We start from the raw sequence: 16,703 nt of genomic DNA, 5'->3' as shown, positions 1-16,703 counted from the left end.
ACTAAGGTTTATCCCTCAGCCTCTTCAGTGCCTGTCTGGGACAGGGTTCAATCCCAGCAACCCTGCAGGCAGTAAGATCAAGAGCCCAGCTGTGGTTCCTGGGGCTTTCCATGGTTACCGTGTGAGTTTCTGGCAGTCATACAGTGATGAACAACTCCTTTCTTCTTTCCAAGACTGTGGTCCAAGGCTGCCTCTGGTTGGCAGCCACCAGTTGGCTCACTGTCATCACAGAGACTGGAGGTGGGGCACCGGCGTCCTTCCCTATGGGACCACAATTGTAGCATGAAGACAGAGCTTGGGAGACCCACATCACAGGGCTGCAGAACATGACATGTAGTACTTTCTGGAGGCAGAGGAAGAGGTGAGACCTGCCCACCATACCATGCCCACTCACCCTGCTATGGATGCTGTGCAGCAGGCTTCCTTTGATGTGATCCTGAGATGGGAGTCAGCCCAGAGCATGAGAAGTCCTGCACCAGAAGGGCTTCTGAGCTGAGACACTAATCCCAGAGGTAGGACTTCGGCAGTGATCCCAAGGAAGCCCCCAACAAGAATGACTCCCACTCCCACAAAGCTCAGAATTCTCTGGTGAACACAGGAGATTGGAACAAATGAAATATCTAATATCCACTATTTTTTTTTCTGTTCTATTTGGTTTTTGTTTTCATCTGTATTACTTGTTCTATTTTCCTTTGATTTCCCTTTTCTAGTTTCTTGAGATGGAAATGTAATGTGTTGATGTTTCAATCTATTCTTAATAACTGTATTCGGGCCTATGATTCTCCTTCTGCATGCTGCTTTAGCTGCAGCTCCCACTCCCGGTTTGATATCACATTTTCTTATCTTCTTGCTTTTTAAGATCTATGTTCCACTCTTCTCCGATAAATTATTCAGGCCAGGTCCTGAATGCCAATTTAAACTATAAAGTTTGTGTCACTTTATTTTCAGAACCATCTGGCTACCCGTAGACTTCCCATAAGGACATCTGAAAGAGTGAAGCTCCTGGCGAGTTCACAGCTCCTAAACACAACGGAAAAGAAGTCAAAGGGGTAAACTGATGATGCTTTCAATTGAGCAAAGACTGCGAACATGATTTCTTAAGATGAAATTTGATGGCTGCACAGGGCACTGGAGACTAGGGGCTGGTCTGGCCCGCCCCGACATCTCCTAGGCTCCAGCCTGGAACAGGAGGAGGGGCCACAGGAGCCAGTTACGTCACCTACCTGGCGGGATTCCAGGTGACCAATGGCACACCTGAATGGACATTCCTTGCATAGTTGGGACACAGACAGCCCCTTTACCTTCCCACGTGTCTAGAGGGGTATAAAACTCCTCCACACGTATCTCAGATGCCCTTTTCGCTTCCCTCTTCCTTCCCCTCTGCGCAAAGGGGGCTCAGGAGCGGATTTTCCAATAAAGTTTCCATCTCAACTCTGAACAACTTGCCGATATTATTCCACCAGTGGGCGGGCGGTCGGTGGCCATCATCTAACAAAATTCATCACTCATCTAAGCAAGCTTCTATCACCTGACTTGAAAGGACACATTTTAAAGTTAACAGAAAATTCACCAACATTGCATTCAAACTTGGAGCTCAGAATAGAAAACCAGGTTGCTGCTCCAGAGTTAATTAAATACATTTCATGTCACTGTGGTCAATTTCACAGCTGTTCAGACTTTTTTTTCAATTACGTTACTGTTTACAGAATTCACAGAATCCATTAGCAAACTGGTATTTCACATCCAAGGGTGTTCAATAGCAAAACCAAATCCAAAAGAGGCCCACAAGTCACTGTATGTGGGAACTTAGGTCTGATTAGATAGAACGTCTAGAACATTATTGCTTTATTAATCCTATTTTTAAAAATAATAAATTATGCAGGGGAGGCTAGCCCGGTCAGGGGTTCTTCCCTCTGATTATTCTGGGTTCATTCACGACATACCCAATCCATGGGTGGCCATCACATGGCCCACCTGTGTTCTCTGCTGCGCTGGCTGTGCCTAGAGCAACAACACTGGTCTCACGCCTCTCTAAACTAAACCTTTTCCCAGCTTGCCTTTGTCCTCCCACGCCCGGGGGCCAATGGGCTGCATTCATGGATGGCTCCTCTATGGAAAACTTAAATAAGATCTAAACAAGAGGGTTCAGCGAATGGGGGCTAACACTCCTTCCTATCAAAGGCACTGATCATGCAGGGGAATATAGCAGAAGCAACAGAAGTATCTCCAGCCTTAGTCCATGAGGAATGTCTCAAAAGAAAGCGTCCTCTGTGATTAGGGGCCAGGGCGGCTGCTTTGCACAAGCTCCTCCGCGCTGTTATCGTGCAGACTCCTCTGGAGATTTCATGGCTGGGCTTGCCGATTTTGTTCCATGTGGGTTTCTGCTTTGTGAAAAAGATCTTGGAGATTTCCTTGTGGCTCTGAAGCTCTTGTGGAACCTTGGACACCAGGGAGCAAGGACTGGTGTCCTTGGGGACACTGGCGCTCCGACCACCTTGGGGGCAGGATCCCTGAGAGTGGTGGCCACGTCAGGCTGGGGTGGGAGGAGCAGGTGCTGTGTGCAGAGCGCAGGCTGCAGTCAGGCCTCAGTCCAGCTTCTGGTTATTATCTGTGTTGTGCACAGAAGCTAGAAAGTCGACCATGAGCTTGGCTGTCTTCCTGGGTCTCTCCATCACCACCGAGTGCCCACAGTTTTCCAGAAGCTCCACCTGGCAGTTGGCAATAGACTTGGCCAACACATCTGCCCCAGATACATCGAGCACCTGCAGGGCAAGAGAGAAAATGAGATGGTGGCTAAAGAGCTAGATGAGCAGGAGGGCTCTGTGGACAGAACCTGCATGAGGTTTGGTAAGCAGACACTGCTCTGACATTCAGGACCCCGTCCCTTCAGCTCAGGGCTTGTGACTGTCAGAAGGAAGCAAGCAGCATGCCTCCCATCTGAGTCTGCAGCTTCCAGTGATACTGAAAAACACATAGTCCCACCAACAAGGAGGTTATGCCTTGGAGGAAAGGCTGAGCAGGACAAAGGACAAATACAGCTCAGTGTGACAGGGACTCAATTGGCAGGGGACCTGGGAGCCAAGGGAACATAGTGGGATGTTGAGGGTTGACACTGCTCCTGAGTCCTGGGAGAGTGAAGAGGAAGGAATTCAGAGAAGGGAGCAGACAAGGTGGGAGTCATGACAAGTGCAGAGATCAGGCAGGGTATCAGTGGGCAGGGGCATGGTGGGGGCGGGGAGAAGAGGGGCTGTGGGGCTGTGTTAGGGAGAGCTGACTGAGCTGGCCCGTGGTTGCAGTAGGGCACATGAGGAAGATGCAAAAAGTGGAGGCTAGCTATCATGAACTGGGAAGAAGGGGTCTCTTTGAAGGTCCTTTGGGGATGCCCCAGAGGCCAGTGAAGAACAGAGGACTTTCTATAATGGGAGCCAGAATCTGTCCTGTGCTGCCACTGCCCACAAACTCTCTCACTGTTGCTGAGAGTCAGTTCTGCTAGGGCAGCTTCCAGTTTGCCCTGGCCTCCTCCCTTGGCAGAATCACTTTGACTTTCAGCTTAGCCTCCACCCTTTATGGCATACCCAAACCCTCAAGGAACTCAAGCACCATCTGGGTTGGGCTGGCTTTGGCTTAGCTGTATTCCTGTCATCCAGATTACAAAAACCAAGAATTTCCACACAGTGGGCAGAATGGCTCCGTCAGGTAAGGGAAATGAACAGCTAATGGGAGCTGAGTGGCAGCAAGGCACTGTGTCCCTGTTCCTTGTCACTCAACTCATAGCAAAGAATGCCATGGCAATGATATGAGCAGAAATAAAGACCCACTATGGTAGAAAAACACTCAGAGGAGGGCAGGGCGGTGTGGCCTAGCGGCTAAAGTCCTCGCCTTGAACATGCCGAGATCCCATATGGGTGCCAGTTCTAATCCCGTCTGCTCCACTTCCCATCCAGCTCCCTGCTTGTGGCCTGGGAGGGCAGTCGAGAATGGCCCAAAGCCTTGGGACCCTGCACCCCTGTGGGAGACCCGGAGGAAGTTCCTGGTTCCTGGCTTCGGATTGGCACAGCACTGGCCGTTGCACTTACTTAGGGAGTGATTCATCGGAGGGAAGATCTTCGTCTCTGTCTCTCGGTATATCTGACTTTGTAATAAAAATAAATAAATCTTTAAATAATAATAAAAAGAAAGAAAGAAAGAAAAACACTCAGAGGAAATGCAGATGGGGTATGTCTCAGCAGGCGAAAAAAAGCATGAAAAGGTATCCTGTACAGGACCCTCCCAATTTGCTGGACTGAATGTGGAAGAGAGAAGCCTGGCTGTGATGAAATCACCTGAGGAAGGGCCAAGAGGCCCAGCTGGGTAAGCTGTATACTGCCTAAATCCAAGGGGCATCATTCATACAGATGGCAGTGCACAGTTCCCCCTGCAGGGGTCTCAGGCATCAGAAGAGGAGGGAGACAGCCTGGTATGGGGTGGTGCTGGGACAGGGCGGGATCAGAGCTGGAGCTGTGGAAGCAGAAGACCATGAAATAAAGGACATTGTGTAGCCTGTGCTATTTGGCCTTTGCGCAAAACACATAAAGGGAAAGATCCTATTTACAGCAGGCCCTAGGGTGTTAGACTTTTTTTTTTTTCTTCTTCTGGAACCAAATAAATTTCAGAGTCCTGCAGGAGAGTCTGGGTCAGTTACTACTTGAGGAGGAAGAGAACACATGTTCCTTGACAAGTGGAGAAAGGGCACTTTCATCCATATTGTTCAGGTGGAGCCTCACAGTAATTCAGGAGGACAGAAGGCCTCACTTGCAGGGACCACTGACTCACTCAAGGTCACAGGCAGGGCCATGACGCTGACTTTCAGGCTCCAAGGCCTGAACTCTCACTCCCACGTTGTCACCACAGGCCCGTGGGGGATGGCCTTGTTCTGCTGGCTGCTGGAAGCCTCAGGTCCACTTGGGACTTGCACGATGAAAAAGAGCCACACTGCTGCCTCTGGTGACTAGCCAATGGCTCTCCTTGGGCTGAGCCCAGGTCCCACCTGTGGCTCAGGCACACACACATCTGCTTTCAGCAGCTTGGCTTCTCTCCATGTCCCTGCACTGTGCACTCTGGGCCATGCCTGGCTGACCTGATACCTGCCCTGACCCCCTGTCATGCCTTGGGCATACTCCTGGCTCCTCCCTGCCCCCAATCTCTCTTTGCTTGGGCATCCATGAGCATTTGTGACCACAACCTGACCTTCTGCCTTACTTTTCATCAGCCCTGGCAGGGCTCCCTGTGGAGGCTTTCGCTACTTAGAGATCTGAATGGATTAATGAGAGCTCTGCCCTCGTGAATGGCTTAATGTCACCATCACAGGAGTGTTTTCACTGCTGTGAGTGTGGCTTAGTTACAGAATCGAGTTCTGTGTGGCAATTTGCTTGGTCTCTGTGCCATACCACAACCGCGTGCAGTGAGAACAGCCTTACCAGGTGCTGCACAGATGCAGAGGTCATGCTCTGGCCAACGCAGCCTCCAGAACTGTGAGCCAAATGAGCCTCTAGTCTTTCATTGTGGCAACAGGAAATGGACTGAGGTCAAGGCTTTGGAGAACCTTCCCCATACCAGAAGAGCTTGCCCTAGAATAGCCTTTTCTCTCCATCTTCAAAAACATAAAGCTCCTGGATATGTTTTAATGAACCCCGTTGTTCTGTTGCCCGCACAAGCCTTAGAAAGCCTGCATCTCTCTTCACCTCCTTGCTTTAAGCTTCAAGTAGAACTGACAGTATGGCATGATTTCCACACAATAGTTGCAATCAGGAGAGGAGCTCCTGGGGCTATATATGAACTTGCCTTAGAGGGGACTGGCTATGGGTTGGCTGATATCCCCTAGATCTATCTGTGGAAGCCCCGTCCTTCAGAAAGCGGCCTAATTTGCAAAGGGAGGCACTGCAGGTGTAGCTGGTTATGATGAGCTGGGGCCTGCTTCCAATCTGATTGGCAGCCTTATAGAAAGGGAACACTGGAACCAGAGACAGATACACACATAGGCAGAGCACCACATGAGGGTGAAGACAAGGAACAGAGGATGTGCCCACAAGCCAAGGCTTGCCAAGGACAGCTGGTACCACATGGAGGCCCTGGGAGAGGCACAGAGCAGAGTCTGTGACAGCCTTCACAAAGGAACCACCCCCTTGCCCCAGGATTCCTGGCCTACAGAACCTTGAGATAATGCATCCCTGTTAAGCCACCCAGGTCAACATATTTTATTAAGCTTGAACCTATCCAGCTAATACAGGGCTATCTGACACAGCCTGTAAACACTGTACATGCAGCTGCCCATGGACCCAGTGATTCCACATCTAAGAATTGACTCTTATAGTGTGTTCATATTCTATAACCATTTTATAAAACAACTGGCCCATCCTTTTTGAGTTTCTCCCTATGGGAGGAGACGATGCGAGAGAACTAGCAGGTAGCAGGTAGCCCTGGGTCGGATCTGGGTCAGGGTGGCAACAGGGCAGGAGGTACTAAAGACACAACTGAAGCAAGCGACAAAACTGAATCACAAACAAAGCATGAAGCACTGTGTCATGGTGACCTGGAGAAGCTCCTGGCTCCTGGGTTTAACCTGGCACAGCATTCGCCATTACTGCCACCTAAGAGGCTTAACAGTGGACGGAAGGTTTTCTTCCTCTCACTTTCTCTCCCTCTCTAACTCTGCGTTTCAAAGAAATCACAAAAAGACTTTTCTTAAATAAACAAACAGCGTACTCCAAATGGTCCCAAAGATACATTTCTAGACAGACCGATGGGAATGATAAATGTTAAAAGTTTTAAAAAACTATTAACAAAATGAGACACATACACACCAGGGAATAACATCAGTGAAAAGGAGCAAACAACTTACATATGCAATGACATACACTGGCCTCAGGAACCACAGCAGGACCCTTACACACGTAACTTTTGTCCTAAGCTTGAGACCATTTAAAAAATATTTTTGAAAAGCAGAATAAAAAGATTTTTATGAACTAATATGAAATCATTTCCATGATACAATTTTCATCTATATACAAAGTCTACCTCCTACATATATGAAGTCAGTTGCAATATGCAATATACAGGGCTCGGTGCAGTGGCCTAGTGGCTGGGGTCCTCCCCTTGGGCACGCTGAGGTCCTATGTGGGTGCCGGTTCTGGTCCCAGAAGCCCTATTTCCCATCCAGTTCCATGCTTGAGGCCTGGGAGGGCAGTCGAGGACGGCCCAAGAACTTGGGACCCTGTGCCCGCATGGGCAACCTGGAGAAGCTCCTGACTCCTGGCTCCTGGCTTCAGATCAGCTTGGCTCCGGTCATTGCGGTCTCTGGGGAGTGAATCATTGGACAGAGGATCTTCCTCTCTGTCTTTCCTCCTCTCTAATATATCTGAGTTTGTAATAAAAATATTTTAAAATATAGATATACAATATACAGTGCAGATGCTACATACAGTGTATATAGTGTCTGAAAAACTTACACATGTATCATATATATATGTGCGCACACACACACACACACACACACACACACATAGGATCAAGGGGTTTTCAGGACATTCACCAAAAATGTGGTAAGAACCTCAGAAAACACAGACCCTAAAAGCAGACATGGTTACCATCTTGCCATTTACAGAAAACACCCACCAACCTCTGCTATAAACAACATAAGAAATAAATAAGCTATGCACTACAAGGCTAGGGGCATTGGGATTAGGGCTGTGAAAATGGCTAGGTTTTCCTAATAAACTTTTTGATAATCTTTGAAGTTGTTTGTACCATGTGACTGACTACATGGCTTTGGTGAAAGTGTATTTCAGAATGACTGTCGATGGCTCTTCATTTTCAAAGACCAAATGTCCTTGCTCTGAACTCCCAGAACAATGCGCCTGCGGTCAGGCATGGGGCAATTCCAACAGCCCCTCCTGATGACTTCTGGCTTTCCCTCAGGGACATTTTTCTGCAGGGCAGGGTTGCATACCTGGTCTTGTTTTCCCCAGATGATCTGCGTGGGGACTTTGATCTTGTCCATGTTCTTGTGCAGGGAGTATCTGGATTTTTCACTGACGATTTCCAAAAATACTTGCCGGAAAAGGAAAACAAAGAGAGCGTGGGTCGAACTGTGCCTGTGAGTCCCCGCCCCCCACCTCCCGGGTCAGGGGAAGCAGCAGGTGTGGGGCACTGAATTCCTGGCTTCTGGGGCCCGAGGAAACATTCAACACCTTGGAGAGCTAACACACAAAAGGCAGCCGCTGCATACCATGGTAGCAAGTGCCAAGTTGAAAGCAGGGCTACTTACACTTTCGGTAGAAGTTGTTGTGAGGGAGGCGGACATCGACAAGGCCCTGCAGGATCTAAGAATAAAAAGCCAGAGTCAGAGAGCAGGACAAGATGCACCTCCTGCAGCCTCTGCCAGCTCTGGAGCCACGGAGGGCTTTACTGCACTATGCAGGTTCTCAGGGTCCCCTAATTCTCCAAATTCTCATGGTATTGCTATAAAGTAACTGGGAGTAGCTCCTAAGCTCCTGTTTTCCTTTATAATTAAGAAAGAATGTAGGTAATGCTATGAAGCCAGAGGTCCCCTCCGAGCATGTAAGAGACAAGTGAGATGGCCTGACGGAAGACCTGCCTCAAAAAAAATCTCTATTTAAGACAAAGAGTGAGCCCAATGTCAAGTCAGTATTCAGTAACAACCAATGCATCAGAGTGTGGTCTTTTCTTCCAAAGTAGATTAGGGAAGATAGGCCTCTTAAGCAATGAAGACAAAAAAATAAGTTGGGCCATTGTGGTATTGCAAGTTAAGGCTCACATGTAGTGGGTGCCAGTTAGAATCTTGGCTGCTCCACTTTATATCCAGCTTCCTACTTTTGCGCGTGGGAAAGCAGCAGAAGATGGCCCAAGTGCTTGGGTGCCTGCACCCATGTGCAGACCTGGATGAGGCTCCTGACTCCCGATTTCAGCCTGGCCCAGCTCCTGTCATTATAGCAATTTGGGGAATGAAGTAGAAGACGGAAGATTCTCTCTCCTATTCTCTCTCTACAACAATGCCTTTCAAAGAGATAGAAAGACAGAAAGACAAATAAATAAATAACTTATTTTTAAAACAATTGATAAAATTCTGCAGTGGTTTCATAGTCTTTTGCTTATCATTTATGATTATCTCTGTTCCCTGGTGCATCGTGGTGAGGGCTACAGCCACTGTGGACAGACAGGTGGGCTGGACCTGGACTTCTGACCCAAAGAAGGAACACAGTCTTCCCCCCTTAACTCAGTTGTCTTTTTTTTTTTTTTCTGAAAGGCAAGGTGACAGAGAGAGACCAAGAACTCTTGCATTTGTTGATTTGTCCCCACAAATGGCCACAGCAGCCAGGGTTGGGACAGGATGAAGCCAGGAGCCAGAACCCCATCCTGATCTCCCACAGGGGTGGCAGGGATTCCAGTAATTGAATCATCATTTGCTGCTTCCTAGGTCATTAGCAAGGAGCTAATCAGAAGCTGAACAGCTGGGACTTGAACTGGGCTGCTGCTGTCCCAAGCACTGCTTAACCCACAGTGCTACAATATCTTGCCTCCTTAATTCAGATTTCGTAAGTCAAAGTAGAAGCTGAGAGATGAGACCAATGACAATCTATTGAGCAAACTGGAGCTCAGCATCAGATACTGTTCTTTGTTCACTAAGCCATCCTGCATCCAGGCATTAACCTATCTTTCACCCATCCACCCTCCACCTTTTTTGCTCCATTCATCCATTCATCCACTCACCCATCCACCCACTCATCAACCCATCCCTCCACTCACACATCTCGCTTCCCTGAATCATATGTTTGTGCCTACCATGCATCTATGCTATTCTACATTTGCCAATCCCCCATACTCCATCCCTGTACTACCCAGGCATCCTCCTGTCTAGCCAACCCAGCAGTCAGGCACTGCCCCTGCATCCCTAAACCACCTACGCATGCATATGCATCAGTTCACGGATCCTTCTATCCTGCACGTACTTACCCATCCATTCTCCATGCCTGCATTAGCCAGGTATTCCCTCATCTCTCTATCCAGTCTATAGCTAGAACCAACTTCATGCAAGCACTGTGCTACAATCTGGGAACAGAACAGTCAGTTAAGGTCCAACCCTGATTTAATGGAGCTCAGTGTGATAGACACAGAGAAGCAAAGGGACAATCACAACAAGACATGAGCCAGTGAGTATTCTGGTGCTCATTCTCTCCCAGGAAGGGCTTTTGTAGCTGCCATTTGTTTTCCCTCAGCATTTCATATTCCTGATGCTTGAAAACTTGGAGCTTGCTAGAACACTGCTGGACTATTCTAATCTGGGAACCAGTCAGTGCTGAAAGGGAACAATGCCACATGTTCTGGACTAAAAGGCATACAAGCCCCTATAGATTCAGATTCTGGGTGCTTCCTCGGATATCTGCCACCCTCCTAACTGAATCACGCTCACAACCTCTCAAGAGAACCCATCCTCTCACCTGGGTGGACCCACCCCACCCTGAGGCAGGGTCGAGTTCCTACCATAGAAGGAGACTCTCCTGCTTCTCCCCCACACCCCCTTGTTGGGATGACCTGAGTCACCCTGTGACCTCCAACATCACCATCCACTGAGGGCTCCAACCATCTAGCCTTAAGTCAAACTTCCATGGGTGCCACGTGTATACCCACTGCCTACTGGACACCTCCACCTGAGCCTCTAGAATGTAACAATTCAAAACAGAACTTTTAGTCCCCCAAGCCACCCTTCCTCTCTTGCTCCTGAGCAGCAAATACTACCTTTATCTTCCAGCCAGGTACTCAAGCACCAGAAGCCACCTCACCCAATTCATCTCAGTTCTCTGGTCTCCACTGCTGTGCTGCAGTGCATCCCATCACCATCTCCAAATAGGCCTCTTTGTTTCTGTGCTCCTCCATACTCCTTGGGAATCCTCCTCGTGCACTTAGGAAGATTCCAGTTCCCATCCTGTATATGATGAGACCCCCACAACATCCAGCCAAGCTGTTCTTTTTTTTTTTTTTTCCCCAAGCTGTTCTTAAAGTAGAACTTGGGAACCCACACTACAGTCGGCACTACTTGTCTTTCCCACTTGTATTCTCTCAAAGCACACCAACTATCTGCACCCATGCAATGTGGGATAACATTGGACAGTCCTTGCCTGTCATGCTGATTCACCACTGTACCAAGCAGGGTGCCTGACATGTCAGGGGCCCTGCATAGGTGCTACCTGAGTGAAGGAGGGAATGCATGCAGGAAGCTGGTACTCACCAGCTAAGCGCAGGGCAGAGGGCACCTCACCTGCTGGGGCACCTTGAAGCGGACGTAAGAACAGAGCTGGAGCATTTCACTCATCTCTTCCGGGGTAGAGGGGATCAGGGGGATCTTCTGCATGGCAGCTGAGTCTTGTAACTCTTTAAGCCGCTGAACAAACTGATTATCAGTCGAATACTGCAGGCCTGTAGGATTCAAACCCAAAGGGCGTGACAGTACATCTGCCTTTGTACTGACTCTCTCTCACTTGATGCAACGGCCGATGCTATGCCAATCCAAAGCCAGGAGCCTCTTCCGGGTCTCCCACAAGGGTGCAGGGTCCCAAAGCTTTGGGCTGTCCTCGACTGATTTTCCCGGGCCACAGGCAGGGAGCTGGATGGGAAGCAGGGCTGCCGGGATTAGAACCGGCGCCCATATGGGATCCCGGGCGTGCAAGGCGAGGACCTTAACCACTGCGCCACCACTCCGGGCTCCACAGAGAACTTTCAACAGCAGCCTAGAGCCACTACATATTAGGTTTCTGTCACTTTGCATTTCCTTTCTAACAGATACCACCCTTTTTTCTTCAAGTCAAAACACATTGTGAGAAACACAGGGAAGAATCCTTCAAGATAACTTTAGGGACTAGCGACTCAGCTCCTTGGGCCAGGAGCATCAGGAGGCCCAGAAAGGCCCCATGCCCCTGGAATCCAAATGTACACTTTGATTAGTTGCCAGGAATCATATCTAGGGTGAGGTTTAAGAAGCATCAGTAGAAAGCAGCCAGCCCAAGCCCCCTTGGCCTGAGTATTGTTGAAAGGACTTGATAGAAAGCATTGAGCTCGTGTGACTAATTCTTCCTTCTCATTGGCCTGGACCCTCTTGACATTGTCTCTCTCTCTTTTTCTCTTAAGATTTGTTTATTTTTATTACAAAGTCAGATATACAGAAAGGAGGAGAGATAGAGAGGAATATCTTCCATCCAGTGATTCACTCCCCAAGTGAGTGCAACAGCCGATACTATGCCAATCTGGAGCAAGGAGCCAGGAACTTCTTTCGGGTATCCCACACGGGTGCAGGGTCCCAAGGCTTTGGGCCGTCCTCAACTGCTTTCCCAGGCCACAAGCAGGGAGCTGGATGGGAAGTGGAGCTGCCAGGATTAGAGCCGGCGCCCATATGGGATCCCAGCATGTTCAAGGCGAGGACTTTAGCTGCTAGGCCACACGCTGCTGCTGCAGGGCCCTGGTTCTGACTTATGACAAGTGTGCTAACAATGGGGAAACTGGGCAAAGCATGTATGGGACTCTCCGTGTAACTTTTCTGTCAATTCAAGATATTTTGGAGAAAATGTTTATTAACAAAAACCTAGGTAAGATATAATCCTAAATTTGTTTCTACTTTTTCATTTTTATATAGAAACTTACATTTCCAAATGGAATGTGCTCTAAGATTTGTATCTGTGCCAATGGACACACACTTGAAAAAGTTTGCTTTCACCTTCCATTAGTGATTTAAACAGAACTACATTCCACAGGTGCTTCCCCTTCAATTTTGAAACTTACTATTTTTATTTTTTTTAAAGATTTATTTATTTTTATTGCAAAGTCATATAAACAGAGGGGGTGATGGACTGTATCAAAGTATCTGCAACAGCCACAGCTGAGCCGATCAGAAGCCAGGGGTCAGGAGCTTCTTCTGGGTCTCCCATGCAGGTGCATGGTCCAAAGGCTTTGGGCCGTCCTCTACTGCTTTCCCAGACCACAAGCAGCGAGCTGGATGGGAAGTGGAGCTGCTGGGATTAGAACCTGTGCCCATATGGGATCTCGGCACGTTCAACGTGAGGACTTTAGCTGCTAGGCCACAGTGCTAGGCCTGAAATTTATTAAGATACAACTATTTCATGCATGATGCTTGGAAAGAGGAAAGAAAAAGTGCTTTGAGGGCTTGTCTTCAAGTTCAGTGTTCCTAATGGACCTGAAAACCATTAACTCTCAAGGTAGCAAAAGAATATTTAAAGCCAATTAAGCCAATAAATGTTTATCTTATGGTATTCTCTGTGGATCACATAGAAAAAGGTAAATCAGAAAGGATTTCCCAAACTACCACAAGGTAAGTGATGGAGTTAAAGTGTGTAGGAATGGCTCCTATTTCACCTCTCACAAATAGAAATTTTTGCATCTCCATTATCTCATCTATAAAATGAGCATAATGTCTTGATTTGGTAATTACATATATAAAAGAAATCATTGAGTTGTGTACCTGAATTTATTATTGTACAAACAATATGCCAATCTAGTATCAAAGAGACAGTAAGAAGAAAGAAAGAGAAATTAAGATGTGTAGCTATTGCATCTTATAAATCCAAGTTTGAAGATTTATGGAAGAAGAACAAATTTAAAAATCCAACTTCAGATGGTAATTTCTGCAGACACGTTTGGCTCAGGTGACATATAAAACAAGGGAGAAACCAAAGTCACATTTTTTAAAGTATCTGATCTTTGAGTTTTTAGTAAAAAGGGAAAGAGGCATAATAGTGGTCCCTTCACTTGATAGGGCTATTGTGAGAAATAAATCCATATAAATAGCATAGCTCAATAAGTGTTGGATATTAGCATAGTAACATGATATTTTAAAGCTTTTATGTGCTGCAAATCACCACACACATTGTAAATTAACTGTTTCAAATTCTTTGGAGTACAAGGCTGGTTCAAAATTATAAAAGTCAGCCTGGTTATGATTATTATTATACAATCACTGTTTGGTTAGAATTATCATTAAAACAATTTAAAAAACAGTCATTGCAGACCTTTGGCTACTTGTTCCAATCACTCCCGGGATGTTTTGGCATCATCACTTACCAGCAGGGCACACGAGACATAGGCTGGCGACATCCGAGGGGTAGTAAGCAGCATACACCCCAGCCACATGGCCACCCATGGAGGTGCCTACCAGGTGGAAGGGTTTTTTGTTCAACTTAAGGCATTCAACAAACTAGGAAGGGAAATGAGAAGGATCCTTGGTTACACAGCTGAAGAAAAGGACAACAGTGATTACAGAACAGAAAATCTTCGCATTTCCTATAGACAATGAGAAATGGCTGTGGCTCAGAGATGGCATGAAACTCCAGTGGCTCCACTGCTCAGCCAAGCCCTGTGATATATATAGACTTCTATCTACCTAGCATAAGTGATTGAGAGATCATAGAAAAGTATAAAGCCAACAAGCATTCCCCCTTATTCCCATTAATGAGTCAGTAAAGTTTTCTACCAAGGTCCAGAAAGCAAATATTGTCTACTTTGTGGGCCATGAGATCTGCTGTTTCAGCACAAAGGTAGGTAAGACAATATCTAAGTAGTTGGTTGTGTTCTATTAAAATACTGCCTACAAAAAGAGGTGACAGGTTACAGAGAGCTTATGGGGGGTATCATTTGAGACCCTCCATAATTGAAAGACCTTCCTGTCCATCCACCCATCCATCTATCCATTCACCCATACATCCAGTCATTGAACCAGCTACTCAACCAAACATCCACCTGTCCATCCATCATCTAAAAGTAGCTTTTGATCATCTATTATGAGACACTATGGACAACTTAAGGATATAGCAAAAAGTCAAAAAGGTTTCTGATTTCATGAAAATATATATTTTAATGGGGGAAGCAAACATTAAATATATATCTTCATTCAGGTACTACACCTAACATCATGTGAGAGCCTTCATGACCTTGAAAGCCCAACCAAAGAGGGCTAGAAATAGATGTTGAAGTAGGACAAGATGCAAAAGAAACCCTCTCCAGCTGGGCAGAAGGGCCACTGCTGTTACCACACAACTGCAAAGCAGAAAAGTCCGACCCCCAGGAAGAGTAAAGGTCTAGAGAAATTCTGAACTCTTTTTTTCAAAGAGCTTAGAAAATGTCCTGATTGCATTTCTGCAACAGCTGCAGTGGGCTTACAAGAGAACATCTTTAACAAGTTGTGGTCCTCTACAGCTGACCAAGGGCTCATCGTGTTGCAATCACTTGCAGACAGTATGCATTAGAGACTGGTCCCAAGTCAGTACACTCAGAACTCTCTTGCTTGCTCTCCAGATGTGGGTAGGTTATGATAATGGGTAAGTGGCAGACTGGGCAATTTTTGGTAGAACCTTCTGCTTACCTGATGTATCCTCTTGACTTGTCCATCTATGGATAGGTCATCCAGGGAGGAGCGAGTTGTTCCCTCATGTCCTGGCATGTCCACACAAATCAAGTGCAAGTTCTTTGGAAGGAACTAAGGAAATACAGACCCAGAGAGAGTCAGGATGGGGATGTAAACCCTACTTGATTTTGCAGTATTCTAAAACCATATTCCAAATCACTTTTGGTCCTGGCTTATGGATGGCTTACTGGATGCAGCCACTTGCTGAGATGTCTTCCCACTTTTCAGGAGGGACTTCTCCCTCCCTACTTTAGCAAGTGACCTGGGCCACCATCCCTGTAGATGTTTGGATCTGGACCACCCAGTTTTACCCTACTGGTGTGAATAAACAATGCTGCAAGTCTTTCAGGGGGCAGTATTTCCCAAAGACAAACACACAGAAGGAAGGGTCCCAGGAGATGACAGGAAGAGGGAACAAAGTTGGGGTAGCAAGCAGAAGGCCCTTGTTCTTTGCTGACACTGATAGGAAGGCCTGCCTCCTTCTCCCCTTTTCCCTTTCTTCCACACTTATTCCAAGTCAGTGTTTTACCACCCCAAAGGGCACTTCTCTCAAGAGTCATGTCTCAGCACCTTGATTCCAGCACCAATTTTCTTTTAAATGTATTAAACAGTGATTCTGGAGACACTTATTATCCTAAAACATCTTCTTCCATTTAGAGGTGCACCACTTTTAGCCAGGAAGCTGAAAAATATCTTTTGTTATCAACGTACAAATACCTGGTTACAGTAAGATGCTCATGTGAACTGGGGACAGGAGTTAAGGGGTTCCCTAAGGCATCATGCTGACTGGCTTTGTAGTGAAATCTGGAAATGAGATTATGAATAGTGTGGCAGGTGTGAGCCTTCCCCTAGGGCTACAGACAGCACTTGGGACCCCTCACCTATAGTTCTGCTCTAGGTGGGAGCTGGAGATGCTTCCCACCCTCAAGATTTCCATCAATTCCAACCGCACCCCCCCCCCCACTGTATCTAGCACAGCAGGTAGCCACACCGAGGAAGCCAGAACAAAAAACAACTTGGAAAACTCTTCTGGAAAACTGGTAAATCAAGACCATTTCTCTACATGGCTAAGAAAAAGGAAAAATAGAAGTAAGGAAGGGAGGACAGGAAAGGAAGAAGTGAAAGGAGGAAAAGGGAAAGGAGGAGAAGAAACATGGTGTACAAAAGAGCAAATGATTTTCAAAAGCCTGGTCTTGGTCATTATGGCAGTCTGAGATGAAGCTGTTGGAAGCATAAGAAATCT

The 16,703-nt window shown here is 46.9% G+C and overlaps 1 protein-coding gene across 2 annotated transcripts in view; it reads right to left on the bottom strand.

The window, feature by feature from the left end:
- Positions 1–1,546: 1,546 nt before the first annotated feature.
- Positions 1,547–16,703, bottom strand: part of ABHD6 (abhydrolase domain containing 6, acylglycerol lipase) — a 42,572-nt gene continuing 27,415 nt past the window's right edge. For both annotated transcript variants that reach the window (XM_040994697.1, XM_040994698.1), the window contains exons 4-9: positions 15,419–15,532; positions 14,122–14,254; positions 11,312–11,469; positions 8,303–8,357; positions 7,985–8,085; positions 1,547–2,762 (exon numbers count right to left, since the gene is read on the bottom strand). In XM_040994697.1, coding sequence (XP_040850631.1) covers positions 2,586–2,762; positions 7,985–8,085; positions 8,303–8,357; positions 11,312–11,469; positions 14,122–14,254; positions 15,419–15,532 — 738 coding nt within the window. In that variant the 3' untranslated portion in view covers positions 1,547–2,585. The remainder of the gene's footprint in view (positions 2,763–7,984; positions 8,086–8,302; positions 8,358–11,311; positions 11,470–14,121; positions 14,255–15,418; positions 15,533–16,703) is intronic.

Source organism: Ochotona curzoniae, unplaced genomic scaffold, assembly GCF_017591425.1.
Source record: "Ochotona curzoniae isolate NIBS_2020 unplaced genomic scaffold, NIBS_Ocur_1.0 contig_908, whole genome shotgun sequence".
NCBI classification, from domain to species: domain Eukaryota; kingdom Metazoa; phylum Chordata; class Mammalia; order Lagomorpha; family Ochotonidae; genus Ochotona; species Ochotona curzoniae.
This window is presented reverse-complemented; position numbering and strand designations above follow the sequence as displayed.